The sequence below is a fragment of the Cnephaeus nilssonii genome, assembly GCF_951640355.1.
Source record: "Cnephaeus nilssonii genome assembly, chromosome: 16".
NCBI lineage: Eukaryota > Metazoa > Chordata > Mammalia > Chiroptera > Vespertilionidae > Cnephaeus > Cnephaeus nilssonii.
This window is the reverse complement of record NC_137087.1, coordinates 12809805-12835929: the sequence shown is the minus strand read 5'-3', so window position 1 is coordinate 12835929 and position 26125 is coordinate 12809805. Positions and strand designations below refer to the sequence as shown.

The following is a 26125-nucleotide window of genomic DNA, read 5'->3' as shown; positions in this document are numbered from 1 at the left end:
CTTTTGCAATATTGGTAGGTTATTGGGCACCTTGCTTCTTCATCTGCCCCTCACTCTGATTTCCTGGCTTTTGTCTTCTCAGGAACTCAGGTTCGTGGAAATCTGAATAACCAGACAGACACTGATGATGCCGATGAACTCACAGAGCCCAGTGAGGTACAGATGAGGTCATGCCCTGAGGGTGCTCTGTAAACTCTAAGGTGACAGGTGTGTAGTGGCAAGTTTCCAGAACCCACGTGGGGGTAAGAGTGAGTGAGGCAACAAGGAAGAAAGTTGTCCAAAAGAGTTATTAGAAGAACAAGGCCTGATGGCTCAGGTTGCAGGGCAGTATAAATAGCCTGTGCGTGCCAGGAAGTGCGCATTTGCCTGGGGACCCTGAGCCCTCGAGGAAGAAATGGTGAGTGGCTCTGGGCCTGCCTCTCTTTTCGTTTTCTCTGTGTCCAGTGAATGTCCCCCTGCCCATTTGGGGTGGTCTAACGTACTGGTGTTGAGGAAGATCAGAGGGTCTATGTAGCTCTTCTGGTCTGGGAGGTATGAGTGTGGGTGTGGGTGTGGGTGTGGGCTTGAGAGGGCAGCATAGTGGGGGAAGAGGACCATTCTTCTGCCCCTCACTCTGCTTCCTTTGCTCAGTGGGAGATTTGCCTTCTGGGCTGGGGTGGATGGGTGTGTGTGGGATATGACACACACCTGGACCCAAGAAGCCATTGTCAGGAAGCCTCAGGTGGGCATGCAATTTCAACTCCGCGCTTGGCTCTCTGCATCCCTGATTTCTCAGAAAGGAAGGTGGTGGAGGAGAAACAGCCCAGGCCTTCCCAGGCCCGGGGTCAAAGCCCATCCTGGTACCAACTGCCCGTTGGACATGGATAAACATCTTTCCTTTTAGCTTCAAATCTTTGTCTTAAAAATACACCCACTGGACAAGTTTACTGATTTCCAATTAATTTTTAGAGGCATCATTTTTCAATATACTTTAGTCAGACATTGAGGCATAAAGTGAACACTATGTGGTTTAAGGGGATGTGGCTCTGCCCAATACCTCTATAGGCCCAGCGAAGAGGCCTCATCCAAGTCTCCAACCCTGTGAGGTGGCTCCTGCCCAGGCCCTGCTGCTACAATGAGCTCTGGTGCCCTCTGTGCCATCTTGAGCTCATGGGCAGAATGCCTGTTGCTTTTCATTCTTCCCCAGATGTGGGCACAGGGGAATTGTGGCAGCTGCACACCGGGGGGCCATGCCCTGGCACAGGCTGGACACTTTGGTGCCCGTGGCCGAGACTCTGCCCCAGCAAGGGCCACGCTGTTGGCCTGTGAGCTTGCCTGGTGTTTAGAGACTCCCATGATGCCCGAAGACATGGTAAACTCCTAATGAGAAAGAACTGGTGCAAACAGGGTCCTCCGCAGCCCAGAACCACCAGCAGGTGGAGAAGAAAGCACTTGTGTGACCAGGAAGGCCCTCCACTGCCTGCCCCTCAGGCTGCCTGGCGATCCCTCCTCCTTTGCTCCGTCCCTCAGGCTTGTTCCCAGCCTCTGCAACTCCCGTGCGTGCTTTCCTGGCTCCTAACTGTACAGTTTCTCTCAAGAGGAAAGAAGCCCCCCATTGGGAGTGACCAGGTCCTGCACCCACCCTGACCTCACTTAGCTGCGGAGTCCCTCTCACATGCCACTGGACACCCTATTGCACATCTGTGTTTCCTACACCTAAAACCCCCCTTTCCCTGACGGAGCACACCTCACATGCCCTCCTCCACGAGGCCCCTCTCCCAAGTCGTCCCAGGTGGAGGGCCAGCACTCCAGGCGTCCCCGGGTCTCTCCAGCTATTCTGAGAACTTTTCCTGGGTTCCATCTGGAGCTTTCTTCATGGAGACAGCGTCTAGTCCAGGAATGGCAGACCACCGGCAAACATGTAGCCATGTGCCCATCTTGTGTTAGGACACATGGCACTGAGCATTCTGGCTCCTTTGCAGACAAGCACTGAAACCACCAGTGCTAGTCCATGCAGGTGGCCTAGGTGAGGAGTGCACATCCTAGCCGTGCGGATGGCAGTGAAAGGGAAGTCACCAGAAGGGACAAAACGGGGCTCTGAGAAGAGGTAGATGTTGCTGATAACCCATGTCAGAGTTCAGCTGGTAACTCATGCCCTCCCAGGCCAGACTGTCTGGCCGCCTTGTCCTAAGTTGCTTTGGGAGTCCTGCTGCTCCTGATCCCACAGAAGGGAGAGGCAGTAGGAAGTGCCTCTCTGACTTCTGGGCGGTGGGCTAAGCACTAACCCGTGTTCTGGAACCAAGAGCATGTCCTTCTCTTTCTGTCCACCCCTGAAGGCCATGCTTCTCCTCCTCTCCGCGCTGGTCCTGCTCACACAGACTCCAAGGTCATGGGGAGCAGAAGTGACAACGGTTTCCCAGAAACATTTGGTTGATAACTGCACCCTGGCCATATGTAGCCCTGTGGAGAATGGCCTGCCTGGTCGTGATGGACGAGATGGGAGAGAGGGCCCCCGGAGCGAGAAGGGAGATCCAGGTAGAACTGGGGCCATGGGCTTGTCCTGGTGGGCATGGGTGGGCACTAGAATTGTGACCAACTCAGCAACTCTGGGTATTCTGCCGTGCAAGCCCTGGAAATGGGAGCCCACCTCCTGGGGAAGAGGTCCCCTGGACATTCAGTCCACCTGAAACACCTCGTTACCAGTTGGCAAATTATAAGCTCTCCTGAGCCCCGAGGTGTTTTTGCTCCTGCCCTAGCAGTTGGGATTCCTCCCCTAGGATCTTCTGATCCCTCTCATCCCAAGAATTGCAAATGGTGGGTAAATGACTGGTATTCGGGGCCCTCTAGGACCAAGCTGCGGCACTTACAATTGTTCATTGTGGTGCAATGATTTCTGGGCAGTGTGTTAATATCTAACTAAACTCTACTGCATGAGAGGGGGGCAAAGATGAGGCCCTGTGGCCCCACACTCAGGCCTGATCAAAAGGATCTACCTAAATGCAGTACGGAGAGGAGGAAAGGGAACTCATATTTCATAACTGGACGTTTGTAGCTTTTGACCTTCACCCGTTTTGCCCACCACCCAGCTCCCATTTTATGCAAACACCAATAATATGATCTCTGCATTTATGAGATCAGGGTCTTTGTTTTGTTTCTTAGAATCCAGATATAAGTGAGCTCACACTGTATCTGTCTTAATTTGTATGACTTATGGCACTTAGCATAATTCCTTCAAGATCCACTCATGTGTGGCAAATGGTAGGATTTTTTTATGGCTGAATAGTATTCCAGTGTGTGTGTGACATTTTTATCCCTCCATCCATTATGGACACTATTAGGTTGTTTCCACATCTTGGCTACTGTAAAAAAATGTTGCAATGAACATGAGGGTACAGATATCTTTTCAAATGAGTGTTTAATTTCCTTTGGATAAAACCCATAAGTGGTATTCCTGGATCATACTTTTTTAAAAAATTACCTTTTTTAATGTATTCAGGAAACTCCATATTGGTCTCCATAGTGGCTGCACCAATTTACAATTCCACCAACAGTGCATAGGGGTTCTTCTTCTCGACATCCTCACCAACACTTGTTCTCTTTTGTGTTTTTTATAGTCGCCATTCTAGGAGGGGTGAGATGATATCTTGTGAGTTTGATTTGCATTTCCCTGGTGACTCCTGTCAGGGACCATTTCTGATATAAAGTTTGGTCCTAGGAAGGGGAAAGCTAGGAGTCCATGATGCAGGATAAAAGCTGGCAGATCCCCTGCTGTAATCCTGCAGCCTCGGGGGAAGGCAGGGTGCACTGCATGGAAATCAGACAGTCCTTGGCTGGACCCACCTCCAGCTCTGGCAGGCCTGTTTCCTCGCCTGTGAAATGGGGCTGTGCACACCCGTCTCCTGGGTCACCACTGGACTGAGGAGTGTGGAGGTGGAATGTCTACACCTGTGGACCTGAAGGAACGCAGGGGCTGGCCCTGCAGTGCTGGCTCCTCCTAGGCCCAGGGCCAGGTTTATGTCCATTTCTTCTGCTGCTACAGGTTCACCAGGAGCTAGAGTGCCAAGGAGCATGCTGGATGTCCCCAATGTGGAGAACGGCTCTGCTGGAGAACATGGAACGAAGGGAGACTCGGGGCCAAGTGGTGAGCTGTGGCGTGGACTGCAATGCCTGCCACTAGGCCATGCGGGAGGATGCACATACCCACCCAGGAAGGAGGGTGCCCTGCGGGTGGCACAGGGTTCACGCAGGGAAGGCTGTAATCCTGCTGGGAGGCGTCTGTATGATGGTGCTGTTCTCTGACCTTTGTGACTTCTCTCACCTTCTCACGCTCTCCCCCTTCTGAGAAGACTGAGTGCACTGACGGGCTGGTCCTTTTCCCAGGACCTCCGGGACCTGCAGGCTCTGGTTTAGACTCAGTACACTGGGGAGGACAAGCCTGAGCAGCTTCCCATCTGGTCACTGGGACAGCTCACCTCTCTTCCCAGCTCATCAGATTGCTTTGAGAATCAAATAACCCAGGGATGGGAAGCACTTGAGGGACGTGCAATCCCTTCCCAGAGCCCGCCCCCCCCCCCCCCCCCCCATTTAGGGATATGCTCCCAGACTCTCAGAATTTGCTGTGAAATGTCATCTGGATCAGAGTCAGTGGGGTGCCAGGAAATGCCCAGGGCACAGTGTGCTCACAACAGAGCCTCAGGGAACCCGAGAGCAGCAGGGCCAGCTGTGTCAGTGGCTGTGGATTCCTGGGGCCCAGCTCCTTCCCCTCCCCCAGGAAAGCCTGTCACTGAGCACCCTTTCCTTGGGACCCGGACTCTGAGCCAATCCCTGGCTGTGAGGGCCTGGTCTTCACTGGGCCTCTCTCTCCTACAGACATCGCTGCTCTAAGGCGGCAGGTGGAGGCCTTGCAGGGGCAGGTAGGACGCCTTCAGGGAGACTTCCTTCAGTATAAGAAAGGTGAGTTCCTGGAACTGGACCTGGACCTGAGCCAGTCACCAAGGCAGGCCCCAGGCGGGGTCTGTTTGAGTTTGGAGTTGGCCGGGCCTGAGGCAGGCCTGGTCCTAGAATTGGGGGCTCTAGGATGGTAGGGGGTTTGGATGATGAGCTGGACCTGGGACTGGTGCAGGACCTGGGGCTAACCATAGGGTGGGGCAGAGAGGGCAGCCACATGTTCCAGGAGCTGGAAGCAGATGCAAGGGACATGTAGCAGGGTGTGGCCCCTACACCAGCTCAGTGGACTGGTGCCAGCATGGTCAAGACTACCAGGCTCCAGCCCCCAACATCACAGCCACCTTTGACTTGAGCCAGATTAATGCCCCAAGCCCAGCTGTTCAGACCTTCCCTCCTACTGACCTGTGCTGGGCCCAGGACACCCCACTACCCAGGATGCATTTCTTATCTCTATGGGGCTAGGTGTACAAACCCCTCAAGATGTTGTTGCCCAGCCCACAGCAGCAGCGCCTCCAGACACTGCCCTGAGAGTTGGGGCTGGTTTGCTGTGCTTGGGTTCAAGGCTTGAGGGTGTGACCTTGGCATGTGGCCATTGAGCATCTCACCTGAGACAGGCCCAGGGTACGCCAGGGGGCAGGCTGCCTCTGGGCTCTGCCCAGTGCTGGGTTCCCCTGCTCCTCCCTGGGTGTTCATGGTGGAGACTCTTCCCTAACCTGGGTGCTGAGGAGTCAGAGGCCCCCAGGAGCACAGCCAGTGCCCTGTGCCTGTGGGCATCTCCACCTGAGTCCCTAATTTGCCCCTCCTCCTCCCTGCTTTCCCCATGTCAGCTTTCAGCTCAGATCATTCAGCAAATCTCATTGATCCAAAGAGGAGTTTCTGAAGGAGGAGGGCATGCAGGGGTGAGACATAGGGTTGGCTCCTACATACCTAAGGCCACTGAGTACCCACATTCCAATGGTGAGGTTTAAAGCATTTGGTATGTCTCCCTCTCTCCACAAACATGCACGTGTGCTCACTCTCTCACATGCACATTGATGTAAACAAAGGAAAATTCATGATATGCACCTGCCACACGTGTGTGTATGACACACATACCATCACTCACCTCACGTCATCTACACCCTCGAGCACAAACGCATATTCACACACACCCAGGTGGGCCTTCAGTGTTCCCATGTACTTTCAGATGGACACGTGACCATATTCGTGTGTGCACACACAGACCCTCCCGGGAGCATGTAATGAATGGCAGATGAACTCTTGTCCAGGGCTGCTGTGGGTGCCCTCCTGAGCCTGTGGACAGTCTGCCCCCTGAACCCTTGTGCAAGGGTCACGGTGCAGCCTGGGCTCCTCAGCAGCCCTTTGGGGCTGGAGCACAGCCCTCTCAGGAGCCCTGAAGGCTTCTATGCATGAACCTAGAAGTCAAAGGGATGGAAAATGAGCCCGGCCAGCGTGGCCCAGTGCTTGAGTTTCGGCCCATGACCCAGGAGATCATCATTGGATTCCTGGTGAGGGCATGTGCCTGGGCTGTGGGCGTGATCCCTAGTAGTGGGCATGCAGGAGGCAGCCAATCAATGATTCTCTGTCATCATTGATGTTTCTCTCTCTCTCTCCCTCTCCTTTCCCTCTGAAATCAATAAAATATATTAAAGCACCCACCCCCCTCCCCAACACACACACAACAAAGGGGTGGAAAATGAGATGGAATGAAAAGAGCTGTTGAATGTCACACAGGTGATTCTTTTATAAATTGTACTAGGGGCCCAGTGCACGAAATTTGTGCATTGGGGGTGGGGGGTCCCTCAGCCCAACCTGCCCCCTCTCACATACTGGGAGACCTCAGGGGATGTCCTACTGATGGCTTAGGCCCGATCCCCACGGGAGCGGGCCTAAGCCACAGTCTGGCCTCCCTTTGTGGGAGGCAACCAGGCTGGTCAGGGGAAGGCAACAGCCCCATCACCCTGCTGCTGCAGCCACTGCCAGTCACCGCAGCCACCAAGGTGTTTTCATCAACACGGACTCCAGTCCCTTCACCAAGAAAAATGACAACTTTCTTTAGGCATTTTCAAGATGTGTCTTTCATAGAATATGCATTTCTTTCTTACTTTCTTTTTTTTTTTTTTTTATCCTAGCCTAAGGATATGTTTCCATTGACTTTTAGAGAATGTGGAAGAGAAAGGGAAAGACAGAGAGCAACATCGAAGTGAGAGGAACACTTTGGTTGCCTCCTGCATGAGCCCTGATGTGGGCCCCGGCCAGGGAGGAGCCTGCAACCTAGGTACATGGCCTTGATCAGAATCAACCCTGACCCTGCTGTGGGCAGGCCGACTCTCTATCCACTGAGTCAAACCGGCTAGGGCAGGATATGACATTTCTTAGCCCTCCAGCAGCGGACCTTCGTTTTTTTCTCCAGAAGTGTGGTGGAAAAACCATAGATCACCTTTTTGGATTCTTATTACCCAAGTTACTAAGAATATTACCAGTGGCATACAGGAAGCTTAGCCAATGTGCAGTCAGAAAAGGTGTTTCCTCCATAGTTCACACCAATCACTGGCTGTGCCCTGCCCAGGTCTAAAGCCTCTGGCCAAAGCTTTAGGCCTGGGAAGGGGACCTCCAGCTCCCTGTGATCACAGACACTGCCCATTGGGCAGGGGACCCCAGCTCCCTGCAATCCACCACAGGAGCAGACCCCCTCACAGGAGCGGACCCTCAGTTGCCTGCGATCCATCGCAGGCTCCCCGCTGTTGCCCAAGGCTGGAAAAGCCTCCACCAGAGGCTTTCCAGAAATTGGGCTGGGCCAGACCCCAGCCTCCCTGCGAGGGATCGCAGGAGCCAACCCCCAGTTGCCTGCTATCCATCACAGGCTCCCTGCACCGCCGGAAAAGCCTCCGTTGGATGGTTTCCTGGTGGGCATGGCTGGTGGGCATGGCTTGTGGGTGTAGCGGAGTGATTATTAATTTGCATATTACCCTTTTATTAGGTAGGATTCCCATCTTAGAGATGAGGAACTGGAAACCCTGAAAAAGGAAGTGATTTCCCTGCCACCTGGACTGTCATGGCCAAGGGGGGCTAAATACCTGGTCCTCTGGTTCCCAGACAGGGCTCTCTCCAGCACTGACTCTCTCCTGCCCCTGATGCCCATGCACACCTCTCAGCCGTCATCATCCTCTCTCCCCGCCCTCCAGCCTCACCCACATGCACACCTAGGCACCAGCACTGGGCTGCACACAGTGCAGAGATTAGCACCTCGCTGCCCTCAGAGGGCCCACCCTCCCCTCTTCTTTCCCACGTCCACACACGGCACGGACCTCCCTGCCAATGCCACATGCCCTGCTGTTATACAGGGTCCCAGTGAGAGCAGAGGGGGCACCTTCCTTGTTTGCAGCTCTCAGAGGCTGCACGATGCCATTTCGCTGCACCATGCCAAAGCTTTCCAGTCCCGCCCAGGAACTGGGAAACTGATTCTGCAATGCAACATGGGGTGAGATAGAAAGAGCACGTCTCAGGTTTAGTGTGAGATCAGATAAGGGTGATCCCCCAACTCTACATGTGATGGTTAATGAAGTTGAGCCTCTTAAACCCTGAAAAAGGAAGTGATTTCCCTTGCCACCTGGACTGTCATGGCCAAGGGGGGCTAAATACCTGGTCCTCTGGTTCCTCTCTGAGCCCAGTGTTCTCACCTGTAACTAGACACACAGATCGACCTCCCAGTGCGCACTGCGGAGCCGGGCTTTCACCTTTGTCCTTCCTGGTGCTCTGAGGCCCTATATGGGAGGCCCGGGGCTCTGGTTGGAGCACAAAGGTCTCAGAGCCATGGAGCTTTGGCAGGTGCCCCCAGAACCCTGACCTGACTGTCTTCTCCTCCTAGTGGAGCTCTTCCCCAACGGCCGAGGTGTTGGCCAGAAGGTCTTCAAGACAGCAGGCTTTGTAAAACATTTCTATGAGGCACAGCAAGTGTGCGCACAGGCCGGGGGGCAGCTGCCCTCCCCACGCTCTGCAATTGAGAAGGAGGCCTTGCAACAGCTGGTCGAGGCTGAGGACAAGGGTGCTGCGTTCCTGAGCATAACTGCCTTCTGGACGGAGGGCACGTTCACCTACCCAGGAGGGGAGCCCCTGGTCTATTCCAACTGGGCCCCCGGGGAGCCCAACAACGATGGTGGTAAAGAGCACTGTGTGGAGATCTTAGCCAACGGCAAGTGGAACGACATACCCTGTGGAGCAAAGCGCCTTGTGATCTGCGAGTTCTGAGCCCCCATGGTGGGTGGGGGAGCTGTGGCCCAGGAGCCAGGCCCAGACCCATGTGCTGCCCACATGACAATGAAGAGCTGACGGCTCTGTGGCCGGGCTTCCGCACAGAGCTGTGGGATGAGGCCAGCCAAGGGCTCCCATGGAACTCCTCTCTCAGAATAAAATACACAACTGGCTTCACACACTGGCTGCCCTGTCAGAGGGAGAAGGGGCCACCTGCTTTCCCAGCTGCAAGGGATAAAATTAGGTCCCCAAATCCAAAGGCTCTCTGCCTCCTCAAACTGTCCACTCAGCTTGTCACTCCCTCCTCTGTCACTGCCTCCTCTGTCACTCCCTCCTCTGTCACTCCCTCCTCTGTCACTCTTCTTCCTCTTGCTTTGGTGTCCCCTTAGGGCAGTTCCTTATCGTCCTCTTTTGCTAGCCCCTCCTCCTCTTGACCACTTAATGGAGACCTGCTCAAGCCTTAGCTCTCCATTCTCTCCCCACCTCATCCTCACTCCAGGGATGAACTTGGTCTGTCCAGGGCTCAGATCCCTGGCACCCACATTTCATGCCTGCTCAGGACCTCTCCCAGAGCCCCGGACTCCTCTGGCCAATGCTAGCTGGAGCCCCAGGGCTGGGAGGTTCCAGTGGCTGCTCCTTGCCTCAAGGCCTGAGCCCCAGAAGGTGCACAGTGCCATGGGCTGACCTGGCAGGTCATCTGCCTCCCTGGCAGGACTGTGTGGCCCAGTTGAGTAGCCTCCTCCGCATCCCTGCACACCAGGACCTCATTCTCCCCTGTCATTGTGACTGCCTGTCGGCTCATGGGAGGGAGTCCCACCTCACAATCCCCATTCCAGCTGACATCTCAGGCACAGAGGGTCCAGGCACAGAGGGGTCAGGTTCACTCCCAGCCCTCCCCTTGCCTCCGTCCAGGAGATTCTTCCCCCACGCCGCCTCAGACAGAGACAGCAGGCCAGTTCCTCCTCCTCATCCCACAGAGAGGGGGAGACTTGCTCAAGGCCCCAGGTGTGTCAGTGCTACAACTTGGTCACATGAAAGGTCATCTGATCCCAACCCTTATACTTCTGGCCTGTCAACTTCTGGGCCAAAGGCCTCTGTGTACCAGTTGACTTTAATGACACTTGTGCTTAAGAAATTGGAAGGACACCTGGATGAAGCCCAGGCTCATAGGAGAGGCAACAAGACTCCTCCCCAGACAGGAAACCAGCCCTCCTTTGTTCCCAGGGACCGGAAGCCACACCCCTCTTCCCAACACTCCCCAGCCACACCTCAGATGTAGGACAGCAGGTCTGAGAGCAAAAAGCCACATCTAATCAACAGGGTGTCAGATGGTACCAGATTGATCGGGATGATCACTTAGTAAGTTATGTAATGACTAATCACTGGTATGGATCCTGAAGTTAATATAACACAGTATGTCAGCTATAATATAAAAATGAAAGATAATTTAAATAATAAAGTGATTATTGATAGGTTAAAAAAGGAAAACAAGGACCACACCTCCCAGCAGCACTCAGCTCAGTCTCTCTGCTGAGACCTTGTTCCTGTTACCGACAAAAAAGCCCCAGGTCCTGGCAGCTTCTGAAATATGTCAGTTATGCAACGGTGAGCAAATAATCTTCAATTCAGAAGTCAGACCTGGACCCCATCCGCCAGGGCGCTGAGAAAGGTATTTCATTGCAAATAAAAAGGAAAAAGCAGTGGATGTGGGTTAAGCCCAGGGAGGGATATTTTCTAAGAATGAAGAGTTCTGAGGTGGCTCAGGGACTGTGGGTGCACACGCAGCACTGTGCGGTCTCCCTGCTTCTGCCTCTGTGCACCCTCGCCTCTCTTCTTCCCTTTCCCACCACCTCCTTCTGCTTCCGGCTCTCAGCTGCCCAAGCACAGTCATGTGTCACACAGAGATCAGAAACTCTTGCTTGATATCAGGTCAAAATTCCTGTGGAAGTGAATCGGCCTGTCTCAGGTGCCCACCTCTGGCCCAAGAGACTAGGCCTGGGGGTGGACCACACAGCACAGTATGGCCATTGGGACCCATGCAAGGTCATGGTGGTCTGGCAGTCCCTCTAAAAGTGACCACTTCCCACCCAGCACGTAAGGCAACCTATTTCTTTGACAAGAGTGGAAGGAAAATGGCATAACTGAGTCAATAGGAAGAAAAGAAGTGTCCTGTGGTGTTGAAGGCCAGGACTGTGCATACCCCAGGCCCTACGACAAGCTTTAGATCCACCTCATCATGGGGTCTGATTCGCTCTCCAGCACAGAGAACAAGTAAGGAGAGTCATTTGGGTTCTGTAGACACAGCCTGAGGAAAGCCAAGGACTAAGGAAAGTATTTCGGAAAATTCAGGTTTTAACCCTTTCTGAGCACAGCGACCTCTCTTACACTCCCATTCATGGGCAGAGGTGAACTCAGGCATTAAACAGCATTAACCCTGCTCCTCCCTTTGTAGCCTTGGTCCCCAGTGTAGTACCCTGGGTGCCAAGTGAAGCCAGGACTGTGTGACTCTGACCTCTCAGGAGATGCTATGACCCTCACAGTGCCAGATGAAGGGTCTTCTGGTGCAGCACGTGAGCAATGAAGACACATCCATGTCACAGATAGGACTGGGCGAGCCATGGGAAGGGATCGAGGGCATCTAGTGGTGGCAGCACTTGGACAAAAGGAATTGGATCTCTTGGAGGCTGAGATCCACTGCTGACTGACACAGATGTGGCCCTCCATGGGTCCCTGTGGCGGGCCGCAGTGTCCTCGCTGAGAAAGGAGAGGGCTAGACTGGGCCTTTCCACTGTTTCACTGTGACCCAGTGCCATGCTCTTAGGCAAGACAGAGGGTGTCCTCTGCCGAGAACTGGACCAGAAACCCTCATGTCAGCCTCTTTTCACTCCCTAATCCCATAATCAAACCCGTCCCTTCATTTTCCTCCCATCCCCACCACAGCCACCAAAGAATGAGTCAACACCGGTCATGAGGAAAACATCACTGAATTTTCCTATAGGGCAGCAGAGAGCTCAGCAGAGTCAATGAGGGGTTGAGGGACCCCCTCTTCAGGCTAGGAATTCACAGACGGCCACGAAGGGGGAAGAGCAGGAGATGTCATTCCAGCTCCCATCCTTTAGAAGGAGCACACAGTCCTCTCCTGAGACAAAGTCATTAGGGTCATCCTTCTTCCAGTTGCTGTAGGTCAGCCTCCCTCCTGTCACATACACAAACTGGCCTTCGGTCGCTTCATCTGTGATGCCCAGGAAGGCATGGTCATTGGCCACGTCCTTGATGGCTTTGTTCTCCTCGGCATTCTTGGGGGTGGCCACGGTGGCCTGGAGCTCAGCGCACAGAGCCTTCACTTTGGAAAAAGGCATCTTTTCACCTTGGGTCACCTAGAGCTTCTTTCCAGTTCTCCTGCCCAAGGAGAAGGCTTGCACTGAAATCACAAAGGATGGGTGGGATTGACTTGGCCTGGAGCCCCGGCCAATAGGTGACCAAGCCCTTGTCGGGGAGTCAGGACTCTGAAAAAGAGCCCCTGTGCAACCCCCTCAGGTCAGGTCCTAGTGAGGAGGAGCTCCTCGGCGTGGGGAAGGCCCTGGCGGAGAGCCCGCCTCTCCTGGGGGAGCCTGTGCCTGAGACAGTCCCCGGCACAAACTGCCCCGTGCAGGTGGACAGGGAAACAGGCGTGGGCCCCGCTGCCAGGCTTGGACGCCAGGACAGAAAGGGGCAGGGACAGCCACCTGAGAACAGTGGGTGCTGAGGACGGAGCGAAGATTTGGAGGCAGCAGGCCTCCATGCAATCTTTCCTTTGCTGCTTCCCACCTGGGTGACGGTGAATGAATTATCTGCAACTCCTGGACCTATTTCCTCTCCCTTGTAAATTAAATAAGGGTAATGCTCACAAACAGCAGTGATGAGAGGACGGAATGAAACCATATTGTGAGAACATGCCAACCTAGCACAGGCTCTGGTATGTAATCCGTGTTCACAATTGTCAGTTCTCTTCTACCTTTCTAAAAGCCCAGAGCACTCAAGGACAAGGGGAGAGCGGGAACCCAGTGGGGCAGGAAGAGGCTTACATTTTTTGATGTGGTCCAGTTCCGCCTCCAGGCTCCTCAGCTCTCTCTCTAAGTTAGCCAGCTTAGTCTCTGTAACTGCAAAGCAATGGGAGAGGGCATATATTGGGAAAAAGACCCTAAATTCAAGAACAGAGAACTTTTTTGGGAAAAAGCTTATTAAGAAGTATGTTTATTCAAGAAAAATAAGAAAACAAAAGGAAGTGAAAAATCAAAGCATAACTGTATTTCTGCCTTCTCAGACATAATTCATAACTCTTATAAACTCTAACTCTGAAACTAATAGCTATAACAGTAACAATAGCTATAACAGTAACTTGAAAACTGTAGCTCTGGGTCCTTTTCTTCACATACTGCTTAAATAGTGTAATATTATACTCATTTATAGAAAAAGACCAAACTCATTCTTCTTTTTGAAAAATTTTCTTAATCATGCTTTCATTTCAGATTCCAGGCCAGCTCTTTAATCTCTATTATAAAAACTCCTTGGCCATAATGCTGTCATGCCGTAAGGACTAAAGACTGGTCACCAGGAGGCTGCATGCCTGGTAAGGCTCGTGCAGGTGGGTGGGGCTACATGCGTGGTGAGGAGTGTGTGGGTGGGCGGGAAATTGACTCTGGGTCTCTAGGCGCGGTGGGATTTGGGGGAGTCCTGCCGCGTGGTGGGGTCACTAGTATTCTTATAATTGTGACTAGAGGCCTGGTGCATGAAATTCGAGCACCGAGCGGGGGGTCCCCTCTGCCCAGCCTGCACCCTCTCCAATCCGGGAACCCTCGGGGGATGCCTGACTGCCGGTTTGACATCCCTCTCACAATCCAGGACTGCTGGCTCCTAACTGCTCACCTGCCTGCCTGCCTGATGGACTCTAACTGGCTCCCCTGCCAGCCTGATAACCCTTAACCACCTCTGCCTGCTGACCTGATCACCCATAACTGCCCCCCCTGCCAGTCTGGTCACCCCTAACTGCCCCCCTTGCCAACCTGGTTGCTTCCTATGCCCCCCCCCCACTGGCCTGGTTGCCCCTAACTCCCCCCCCCCTGCTGTCCTGGTCACCCCCAACAGTCACCTCTGCCAGCCTGGTCGCCCCATGCAGCTTGCTGCTTGGTCATTTGGTCGTCCGTCACTTACCCCCCTGCTGGCCTTGTCGCACCACTCAGCCTTTCAGTTGTCCGTTCAGTTGTTTCAGATGTGATGGCCCCTGGCTCTTTATATATATAGATTATATATATAGATGAGCCAGGGGGCAAATATTTATGTGAGGTCATCATTTTTGTTTTGTTGTTACTAATTACTTTATTTCACTTTGGATTAATTTATTTAGTTACTCTATTCATTACTTTGTTGCACCAGGGATCTTATGAAGCAGACCATCTTCATGCCACTCTTGTGACAACAAACTTAAGCCCAACACTTGAGGGGACTGGTTTCCTCCCATGCATCCTGGAGCCTGTCATTGGCTGCTCCAGCTGAGGGAGCTGGTCCATCTGCAGGATCCATGAGGAGTGTCCAGCAGGATTACAAGTCTCTTCTCAGGTGCCTGTGGGAATCCCTTCAGGCCCAAAGTAGGACTGGGAGGAGTGAGAGTGCTGGGTCAGAAAGCAGAGGTGAGGTCTGCCAGTGGGGCAGTGGAGAAGTGCCCCTCCCACCTGGCCCTCGAGTTCCCGGGCCGGGCCCCTCAGTCCACGTCATGCTAAGATGAGCTCTTTACCTGAACTGTCTCCACGATCTCCTTTTTGACCCTTCACTCCTCGTGGCCCAGGAGTCCCTCTACTTCCTGGACGCCCCAGTTTCCCTGGAGGGCCCTGCAAGGCTCGGAGCCCCTGCCCTGATTGAAGATGAGGGGCATGTGGCCCAGTGTCTGTCACTCATTCTCTTCCTCCAAAAGCTCAGCACTAGATTCACGTTGACTCCAGAAACCACCAGCAAACTAGTGGTGACCTGAGAAAGAAAGCCCCTCTGCCCAGCTGCAGATACCACCTCTTCATGGACAACCACAGCCCACCGATTCCTGCATGGAAATGTGGGAGCCAGGTCACAGCATCGTCTTTGTTTAGGAGAGAATGACAATGTACAATAATAATCCTGAGTGATTCTGTTATGGGGCAACCAGCAAGAGACGACCACCAGAGACAGAGATCAAAATTTATGAGCCTTTATTAAGCTGGCCAGCGACTACAGTTGCAGTACTTCACCGAGGCAAAGGCCAAACTGCAATGCAGACCACAGGTGTTACAGAAAACTTATACTCGAAAACCACAAGAAGGAGTTAGGACAGTTACAATGACAATCCAAAGGTTGCAAAAGCTATTTTAGCCATTTCTAAGAAACTCAGGGCACAGGTGCAACGCCTGGGCATGCTTGGCCGCTTGGCCGGAACGTGAACCACCACCTCCCTCCAAACTCCAAGGACCCATTGTTCGGTGACCTACTCCACCTCCCTCTGTCTTAAGGCATCCTGCCTGCAGGCAACGGAGGAGCTGTTCAGTGTTTGCCGCCCAGAACATTCCCTACTGGTCTTTAGGGTGAATCAAATCATTGATTCAGGTTCCTCCCCTCCTTCCCCGGGGATTCGCTGGTAATAGGTGTGGAGGACCATGAGCTTTACAGCCTGTATTCTTCCTGCCTCTTCACCTAAACTAGGTCGCCAGGAGCACACACAGGTGGGCTATCAGGGTCCGGTGGGTGGGCTTCCTGGTGCGCTGCCCTGATGATCCGCCTAGCAGCCGCTGTACTGCTCTGGAGCACCTGCAAAGACCTGAGGAGATTTCTCTTAGATAACACAGCTAGCTCTTCCTTTCTTAGCCATGGGAGAATAGGTGGCGGACGGCCAAACATGATTTCAAAAGGAGTCAGCCCTTTTACATATGGGGTGCAGCGAGCCCTGAGTAGGGCAAAGGGGAGGAGACTTACCCAGTTCTCGCCAGTCTCTAATTTTAGTTTAGTTAGGGTTTCCTTAAGTGTCCGATTCATTCTCTCTACCTGTCCAGAACTCTGAGGTCTATAAACACAATGTAATTTCCATGTGACCTTAAGGGCCTTAACTAAAGATTGGGTTACCTTAGCGATGAATGCTGGGCCATTGTCGGACCCCATGAATAAAGGTAGGCCAAACCAGGGGAGAATTTCAGAGAGGAGTTTCTTAACTACTACCTGTGCTGTTTCAGCCCTGGCCGGGTATGCTTCTGGCCAACTGGAGAAAGTGTCCACAAATACTAGGAGATATCGGTATCCTCCAAATCCACTGGGCAATTCAGTAAAGTCAACTTCCCAGTGTTCACCAGGGCTTGAACCTCGAAACCGGGTTCCTGGCAGTGAAGTTATTAGAGGTCCAAAAAGCTCAGCTAACTTAGTTCTTCCTAGATGTGTGCTCCTGTGCGTTTGGGAGGCGATAGTCTGTCCAAGGGCTTCTGGGACTATTGGTCTCCATCTGGTAACTATAGCCACCCATTGGTGGTTTCCTTCGCCTGTAACCTCCTGGCTGTATCCTCTTCCTCAGGGGTGTACCTGGGGTTGGGCTCCAGATTCTGAATAGGTATGGCTGCCAGCACTTCTAGGGACCCTACTGGTCTTTTTGCAGTTTCTTTAGCCGTTTTGTCGGCAAATTGGTTCCCCTTCGTCACAAGGGAATTGTCGTTTTGATGCCCTTTGCAGTGGATGACTGCAACTTCTTTAGGGCCCCAAATGGCTGAAAGAGTATTTCTGGAGCATTTTTAATATCCTCCCCCGCTGAGGTAAGGAGGCCCCTCTCCTGATATAAGGCTCCATGTATATGCACTGTGGCAAAGGCATATCTACTGTATGCGTAGATATTAATTCTCTTGTCCTTTCCCCACTGTAAGGCCTGGGTGAGGGCTATGAGTTCTGCCTTCTGTGCTGAAGTCCCATGTCCTAGGGATTGAGCCCATATGACTCTTTCTTGTGTAACTACAGCTGCCCTGGCATACCTGATACCATCCTCCACAAAGCTGCTCCTGTCAGTGAACAGGGTCTCCTCAGGGCTGGAGATGGGCTGGTCTGTTAGGTCGGCCCTCAAGGAGGTTAGGGTAATCAGGGTCTCTTCACAGTTGTGGAGGGGAGTTTCAGCTCCCTCATCAGGGAGGAGAGTGGCCGGGTATAGGGCTGTTTGCAGGTGCCCGAAGAAGCACCTGAGGCTACCCTCCTTCAAAGGAAATTGTGGCCTGGAGTTTGCTGAGCAGATCCCTCCTTAGGAGGGGATAGGGACATTCAGGCATAACGAGGAAGGAATGGGTAACAGTCTTTAGCAATCCGGGCTTGTGTCCTGGGGTAAGACTTTACTCGTCCTGTGGCCCCCTGGATGGGAGTTCTGTCCTTAGAAACTGGCCCGGCTGGGTGTTGCAGTACAGAGAAGGTGGCTCTGGTGTCTATCAGAAAATCTACTGGCTTGCCCCCCACATTTAGCATTACCCGGGGCTCCTGGGGGCCCACAGAGCCCTGACACCTTCAGTCCACTTCTTCCACTAACACCGGGGCTGCCTTATTCCCTGGCCGCTCAGGACACTCCCGTTCCCAGTGTCCTTCTTTCTTACAGTAGGCACACTGGTTTTTCCCCAGCCGGGTCTTTTGGTTCTGTCCTCTCTTTTCCTATTCTTTTCTTTCTGTCCCTCTTTTCTGTCCCTTCACTTCATTCATGACTAGAAGGACCTTTGCCATTCTGGCGTTTAAGTTAGCAGTCTTATCTTCTCGGTTGTTAAAGACCTTCTGAGCGACCTCGACCAGTTCTGAAAGTGACTTCCCCTCAAAGCCTTCTAACTTCTGTAATTTTTTTCTAATATCTGGGGCCGACTGAGACACAAACGCTTCATTGATAGCCCGCCAATTCTCTGGGGCATCAGGGTCTATTGGGGTGTACACCCGATATGCCACACAAAGCCTCTCGAGGAAGGCGGTGGGGCTCTCGTTTGGTCCCTGGACTCTTTCTGTTACCTTGGAAAGGTTGGTGGGCTTCTGAGCTGCCACTCGGATGCCCCTCAAGAGAGTCTGGCGATACCTATCGAGAGCCTCCCTTCCTCGATCAGTGTTGTGATCCCATTGTGGCCTTCCGGATGAAAAAACAGCCTCGATCCTCCCTGGGTCTGTGGTTGGTTGGCCATCTGGCCCAAGGACTAACTTCTTCCCTTCCCATTTTACTCTCTCTCTCTCTCTCTTCTGAAGTGAAAAGGGTCTGAAGTAGCTGCTGGCAGTTGTCCCAGGTGGGTGAAAAAGACCATCTCTAGGAGCGAAATCAAACCTTGGGGATTCTGGGAGAACAATGGGTTTTGGTTCTTCCAGTTGTATAGGTCACTGGTTGAAAATGGGACATAGACTATAAAAGGCTGACCATAAGGTCCTAAATCAGGGGGACCAGTCTGGCATAGAGGGAAGATGGGAGCAAGGCCACTGAAACCAGTCTCTTTCTCCCCTTTGCTGGTCAGGTCTGGTGGGCCATAAGGGGTCCCAGTCCGGGTGTGGGGCGGACTGAAAGGGTTGTTCACGGACAGAGTCTGAGTGGGAGGCCAATTGTCCGGGCCCCCCAGGGGCCATGGACTTGAGTACGGATCTTCTCTCACTCTGGGCGGAGGTGCCTGTGGGAGAGCAGGGTAGAGGGGTGTCGCTGGTGTCGGGTTCTCAGGGGCTCTTCTTGTCTGTCCCGTTGATAATGTTGGTGCCAAAGGCGGTGGGGCAACGGAACTAGGAGGCATTTGTGAGGGTATTGGGGCCTCCCACGAGGCCGAGGGACCCACCTCTGGTTGGGGCTCCGGAGGGGGAACACAAGAGGGAGGCCGGCAGTCTGGGACCTCGTTCTCCGGATCATTTGGTAAGACCTTAGGCGCAGGTGTCCTCAAACTACGGCCTGCGGGCCACATGAGGGTGTTTTTGCTGTTTTGTTTTTTTACTTCAAAATAAGATATGTGCAGTGTGCATAGGAATTTGTTCATAGTTTTTTTTAAACTATAGTCCGGCCCTCCAACGGTCTGGGGGACAGTGAACTGGCCCCCTGTTTAAAAAGTTTGAGGACCTTTGCCTTAGGGTCTACCTTCTTGTCTCCATTTGGTGTCCGGACTTGGAGGCTCCGCTGCATCCAGCCCTCCTGTAGTCCACCAGGGGAATGTTCCACAAACAGAAACCAGGTGCTTACCTCCCCACTGGAGGTCCAGGTGGCTCTCACTTTTGGATCACAAATTTTGGAGGAGACACTCCGCCTCCCTGGAACCTGGGACAGAGACTGGAGTGTCCTCACCTGGGGCGTCCACTGGCAACATGGCCAGAGTGTATATCGCTGGGGCCTCCAAAATGTTATGGGGCAACCAGCAAGAGACGACCACCAGAGACAGAGATCAAAATTTATGAGCCTTTATTAAGCTGGCCAACGACTACAGTTGCAGCACTTCACCGCGGCAAAGGCCAAACTGCAGTGCAGACCACAGGTGTTATACTCGGAAACCACAAGAAGGAGTTAGGACAGTTACAATGACAATCCAAAGGTTGCAGAAGCTATTTTAGCCATTTCTAAGAAACTCAGGGCACAGGTGCAACGCCTGGGCACGCTTGGCCGCTTGGCCAGAGCATGAACCACCACCTCCCTCCAAACTCCATGGACCCATTGTTCGGTGACCTACTCCACCTCCCTCTGTCTTAAGGCATCCTGCCTGCAGGCAACGGAGGAGCTGTTCAGTGTTTGCAGCCCAGAACAATTCATGCCCATTATAATGTAAGGGGAGCCTGCTCATGGCTCTGTCCCAGATCCCTCTGGGGAGTAAAGATTCAAGAAGTCAGACCAGCCTGGCTACCTGGTTCTCCTTTTTTTCCCTTGGCTCCATCTCACCCATCTCTGCCTGGGGTGCCATTGGTGACCGGGATGCCACAGGCAATCACTGAGCAGGCCTTCTGGGCATCTTCATGGGTTGTGGGTTCTGAGAAGGACACTGTCACCACACACAGGAGGGTGGGAAGTGATACAAACCAGAACATGGACCTCACCTGGTAGTGGAGAGAGTGCAGGGAAAGAATTTCATCTCATCCTGTGGAGCCAACATTCGCTACCACCTCTGGTGTGTTGGACCCTGTGCTCAGAACAGCAGACACACCAGCCTTGACTCTGAGTTTCTCCCAGGCTTCTTAGGAGACAGACAACTTACACATTCCATTACCAAAACCATATACTTTTTTCCAACTGAATTAGAATTCTTAATTCTTAGAACACTTAACTTGTAGTGACATCTAAAAGCAAAAAATTTGTATTTTCTAGATGGGCAATTTCATGAATATACTTCATAACTGCTAGAAACAGGTGTTTTTCATTGGCAAATAGACTCACATTTTCAAGAGACCTACTTCAAATAACGTACAAAATATATTCATTCACAGATTCAAATTTGTTTGTTCTTACCAACTGTATGAGATTTTAAAGTTAATTATTACCCAAGCCATTTTATTGACAAATTTTGTAACAGAGATAAATAACATGAACTTCGTTTTGTAAACCCAGGCAAAACAAATATGTATTTTATGTTAATTTTTAAAGACATTCACTAACTTTAAACCACCATTTGAATTCTTGGCGATTATTGCATCCCTTTAGTGTATTGCTTAATTACCTAGTGTCCTTGCCAACTTTTAAGAAGGCTGGAGATGAGGGAGGGTACTAGGCTTGGACAACTTCGACCACTTCAGTTTTAAAAGTGTCAGTTTTTGCCATCTCACATGGAGGTGGGGCAGTCACCCCTACTGCCCACACAGAGTTTGGGGGAGACACCAATTCCTGCACTGTCCCCGGGACCACAGCATCCTCAGGGCCTCCAGAAGAATTTAGGGTGTTTAAAAGACCCATTTTCTTTTTAAAATATGTTTAATTGATTTTAGAGAGAGTGAGGAAGGGAAAGGGAGAGAGAGAAAAACATCAATTGTCTAACTCCTGCACACCCTCTACTGGGGATGGAGCCTGCAACCAGGCATGTGCCCTGATAGGAACTGAACTGGTGATCTTTCAGTTCATGGATGATGCTCAACCAACTGAGCCACTGTGGCAGGCAAAAGACCCTTGTCTTCATTTTCCTTTCATTTGCCAGTGGCAGCTTTTGCACCACTGATTCCAGGACCAAAAACAGCCCTATTGGCTTTTCCAGGTGGTCCCCAACTGTCAATCAGGGTTGCCACCTGGGATTTCCCCCACTACATTCACACCACCTCCCATCCTGCCTCCACCTACTGGACTATGTGACTAGTTCTGCACAGAGCTGAGGTCTGAGAAAAACATCAGTGTGTTGCTTGCTGATTTCATTTTTTATTTTCTTTATGATTTCAGAGAGCAAGGGAGAGAGAAATATCAATGATGAGAATCACTGATTGGCTGCCTCCTGCATGCCACCTACTGGGGATCAAGCCCACAACACCGGGCATGTGCCCTGACCAGGAACCGATCCTGGGACCCTTTGGTCCGAAGGCCTGAGCTCTATCCACTGAGCCAAACCGGCTAGGGCTTGCCTGTTGATTTTAAAGAAATAAACCAGATGACTGGCTGTGAAAAACACCGGTTTATTAGAGTTATATGGACACCAGTGTGGCCTGCAGGTGAAGTTTTCTTCATCACAGGCTTTCACAGTTCATGGTTATACTGAGTCCAGAAAACAAAGCAAGCAGGTGGGGGCAGGCAGTGGGGTGTACTTGTGTGTAAACTGTGTGGGATCCAAATGCTGGCTGTTTCCCTGCAGTTTGCAGTCTGGGCTCACACACTCACCAGGCTCCCAAGGACCCACAGTCCACTTCCAGATGGCCTTCCTCACATTCCCCCAGGGTGGGAGGCTCACATACCATACACTGGTATAAGTTATGGGATATTTTTCAAAAGCATTAAGGACTCGGTGGATATACCATGAAGCTAAGCTTAAAATAAGAATCTGAAGTAAGAGAGATTTTTAAAAAAGTTTTGATGACTTAGGGAGGAAGATTACCCATCAGGCTGGGCAACTTAGGGCCTTTGTTGACCTTTGCCAGTGAGATTGAAATAGTGGAGTAGGAACAGAGGCACTACTGACTGGAGATGAGAAAAGAATGTAAAGCAAGGAATTGCAAGTCTGGTGGAAATGTGTGTTTTGGAAGCAGCTTGATAGTGGAGGCACAGAGAAGGTTGCCACCTGGTGTGAATTCAAGGTACTGAGAGAAAAAATAAAACCAAAAAAGCTCATGTGAATTTTGGATTAGTGGGGGAGGAAAAAGCAGCCTAAATCAGTTTAGGTTGAACCTTATTTTGGTTTGCTCTCTTAGTCCCCACACTCCTTCAACACTTCCAGCTTCGCACATGGCGCTCTCTCCTACTCAGAACACCCAGTGCTGCCCAAATGCACTGGCTGAGCTCTCAAGGCCTCGAACTGGTAGCCGCATCTAGTACCCATCTACAGGCAGGACTCACAGACCCCCCATGAGGTCATCTGCCCATCAAGTCTGTTCCTTGTGCTTATCCTTCATTTGGGTTAGGGAGCATGATCTATGCTGGAATCAAGTCAGACACTCCCTCTGACTGCACCTCAGCCATTGACTTCCCCATTAAAAATCGTGCTTTCACCTGCTTTATGTTCCTCCTGGCATATTCCTCTTCTTAGAGTTTGACCTCAGGCAAGTTAATCTCTGGGCTTCAGTGTCCTCAGGTAGCCAAGACCCTTGTGATTTTATTGCCCCTATTATTTTGGCAACTAGAATGAGATAATTAATTCTTTTCTTTCTTTTGAAATTTATCTATTTATTTATTCTATTAAATTTTTCGGGGTAACATTCGGTAATAGGTTCATATAGGTTTTACATGTATATTTCTATGATACATGATCTTTACATTACATTGTGTGCCCACAACCCTTCGTCAAATCATCTATTACCTTACATTTGGCTTTTTGTTTTTGTTTTTTTACCCTTTACTACCCTCCTTCTTCTTTTGTCTGGTATCCACCATAGTGTTGTCTGTGTCTATGAGTTTCAGTGTTATATCTCATAAATGAATTCAATCATATTGTTCTTAGGTTTCTCTGACTGACATTTTTTCCTTTTTAATGTATTTTTATTGATTTCAGAGAGGAAGGGAGAGGAAGAGAAAGAGAAACATTAATGATAAGAGAGAATCATTGATTGGCTGTCTCTTACATACCCCACTCTGGGGATCGAGCCCGCAACCTGGGCACGTGCCCTGTCTGAGAATTGAACCGTGAACTCCTGGTTCATAGGTCAACACTTAACCACTGAGCCATGCCAGCCGGGCTTGACTCACATTTTTTTGCATAGAATAATATTCTTTTTTATTTCATTTATTTATTTTTTTTTTAATTTCTTTATTGATTAAGTTATTACATATGTGTCTTTATCCCCCCATTGCCCCCCACCCCCCCACTCATGCCCTCATCCCCCTGTTGTCTCTGTCCATTGTTTAGGCTTATATGCATGCATACAAGTCCTTTGGTTGATCTCTTCCCCTTACCCCCACCCTCCCCTACCTTCCCTCTGAGGTCCAACAATCTGATCTATGCTTCCTTGTCTCCGGGTCTGTTCTTGTTTATCAGTCTATGTTGTTCATCATTTCCCCTAGATGAGTGAGGTCATGTGATACAAGAAATACACTTATAAGAACTGAAAATGAGACAAGCAATAATGGTTATGCTGAGAGACAAATGAACCAGTCTGTAGTGAGTTTCTTTCTGGGCCAACAGTTCTTTTGAGTCCCAATTTCAATGTCAAAGAGTTCCTTATGTGTAAATGTCAGCAATGATATTTCAGTTCTGGATGGTGGACAAATGGTGGTAATGCAGGTCGGACCCTCTCTGGTTTGGTCCTGGGCAACCTGCAGTGACGCACAGCTGCTGACTGCTAGTATGGCAAGGCATCGTCAGTGTCTTCCATCTCTGGACTGTTTCTTTTCTGTCTTCATGGCTGGAGTAGTCCTGTCGATTCCTCTCTGTTGCAGGAATCCGCATGGTCTCAGAGTTGTTTTCTGAAAATATACAAACATATTCTCGACCAAAAGTTAATAAAGGAATCTTTTCTATAAATTTGACTTGCGAACCTTTTTCATTTTTTGCCCAAATGATTTTCCTTTGGCTTGTTTTGACACCATGTATGTTTTACATGGGTGTCTTGCTGTTAGCATTACAAATGAAAGTTAATTTTCTAAAGTAAAAATTTTCTAGATGTAATTTACTTACAGGATATTTTTCCTTACATGATATTCTTCTACTATCCCCCCTTTTTATTTAAATATTAGGAGGCTTTTGGAAATTTTATAATATAGTCTTGATAGCTTTTAAATTTTAATTTTTTGCCCTAAAATATGATTGCTTTAGGTTCATTACATGTTACACAATTTTACCATGAGATGAACTACCAATAAAATTTTTAGTTAACACTTTAGGAACAGCTTTTTGTCCAGTACAATTAATTTTTCTAGAATATTCACTTGTTTCAACTAGCCAATTTAAATTTGCCTGAAAACTTGACTACTATTTTACTGTCAAATTTAATACTCTAACAAAAATCTTATTTTACCCTGTAAATATTAGTGGAAAGGATTATTTGCCTTCTTGAGTAGGCCCTGAGCATTCCTGGTACTAGGTTGGATTTAGGTAGCAAAAACCCACTTCCCCACACCATGGGTACAAGACAAGTCAAACAAATCTTGTTGCAGTGAGAGGGCATCTGCTGTCGGCCAAGTCTCTGTCTGTTACCAGGGTCCCAATTTGAGCTGGGCATGGGAAGCTAAGCAGACATGGGGGCAGGAGACCTCCCTCAGAAGGGGTGAGGGTTCAGGCCCCTGCAAAGTTGGGGAGGTGAGGGTCTGTGCCCCACCTCTATTGACCCCCAAGTTCTTTCCTGATGGCCCCTCTGTGACTGTGCCTGTCTTAGGTTGTTCCTTCCCTGAGGAATCTAACCTGTCTCTGGCTAACCAGCCATCCTCCGGGGCCAAGCAGGGTGATGTGAGGTTCAGTTTTGTCTCCTTGGTAGCCTATGCCCCCGTGGCCTCCACGCCCAGCACCTGCCTTGGGATCCCCTCGCCTGCTGGCGGGGCCCCAGCACTGATCACATATCTTGGGGAACCCGCGTTTCTTCTCCAGGGAGGGCCCAGCTTGCCCCACTGGGCGAGAGACAGGTCCATGGCACCAGTTATCACGAGACTTCAACCTCAGCATGAACAGAAAGATCAGGCAACAGCTGTGGGCAACTGGATTGTGAGAAGAGGGTCTCTCTTGGCCAAAAGGGCAAGAGGGACCAATATAGAATGTTCAGGTGCCTTCTAAGGGGGCCCTCTACACAATGGAAGGGATTAAATCCTTTCATGTCCTTTTTAAATTGCTGCCAGGCATTCAAAGAATTAGTTTGTATGTTTGTTTGGTATAATTGTATATTATGCTGTTGTAATTCTAAAATATCAAGAGATGTGTTACCTTTGTCTCCAAGCACCAAAAAGATGATTTTTTTATTGATTCCCAAGGGTGTGAGGTACTAGTACAGGTAATGGGGGTAACACAAATCTAGGAAAAATCATAATGACATTGTAGAATAATATCATGTAAGGATATTCTTTGCTCTAGGCCATGGCAATTCCATTTCAAACTGGCTGTCAATTTCTTTTTGTATAGACAAGGTCTTAGTTACATTTTCTGCACCTCTCCTAGGAGCAAGTAGTGATAGTCCCTTCCTTTGGTGTCCACACAAGCCAGAAACCTATCTTTAATTTTACATACAAAGAGGCAGTGGTTTGATTTTGTGTCATACGAAAGGGAAGCTGGGTGGAGACCCCTGTGTAATTATACTTCCTTGCCCCACCCATGGTCCTCCTGGATGAGCAAGGTGTTTGGTATTATTGGTGACTACATTAGGCGGGGGATCAGCCCACATAAGGGGTCTTACCCAT

General features: G+C 50.7%; 1 protein-coding gene and 1 pseudogene across 2 annotated transcripts; one reads left to right on the top strand and one right to left on the bottom strand.

Moving 5' to 3' along the window:
* Positions 1-372: 372 nt before the first annotated feature.
* Positions 373-9303, top strand: LOC307112869 (pulmonary surfactant-associated protein D-like). Its single transcript, XM_079793951.1, has 5 exons — positions 373-397; positions 2316-2514; positions 4019-4120; positions 4849-4932; positions 8795-9303. Exons 1-5 carry the CDS (start codon positions 395-397, stop codon positions 9172-9174), a joined length of 768 nt encoding a protein of 255 aa, XP_079650077.1. The 5' UTR covers positions 373-394; the 3' UTR covers positions 9175-9303.
* A 2921-nt stretch (positions 9304-12224) lies between these two features.
* Positions 12225-20208, bottom strand: LOC307112833 (mannose-binding protein A-like; annotated as a pseudogene). Its single transcript has 4 exons — positions 20028-20208; positions 14948-15064; positions 13242-13316; positions 12225-12598 (listed from the first exon to the last, which is right to left on the bottom strand). The product of its transcript is annotated as a mannose-binding protein A-like (transcript).
* Between the last annotated feature and the right edge of the window lie 5917 nt (positions 20209-26125).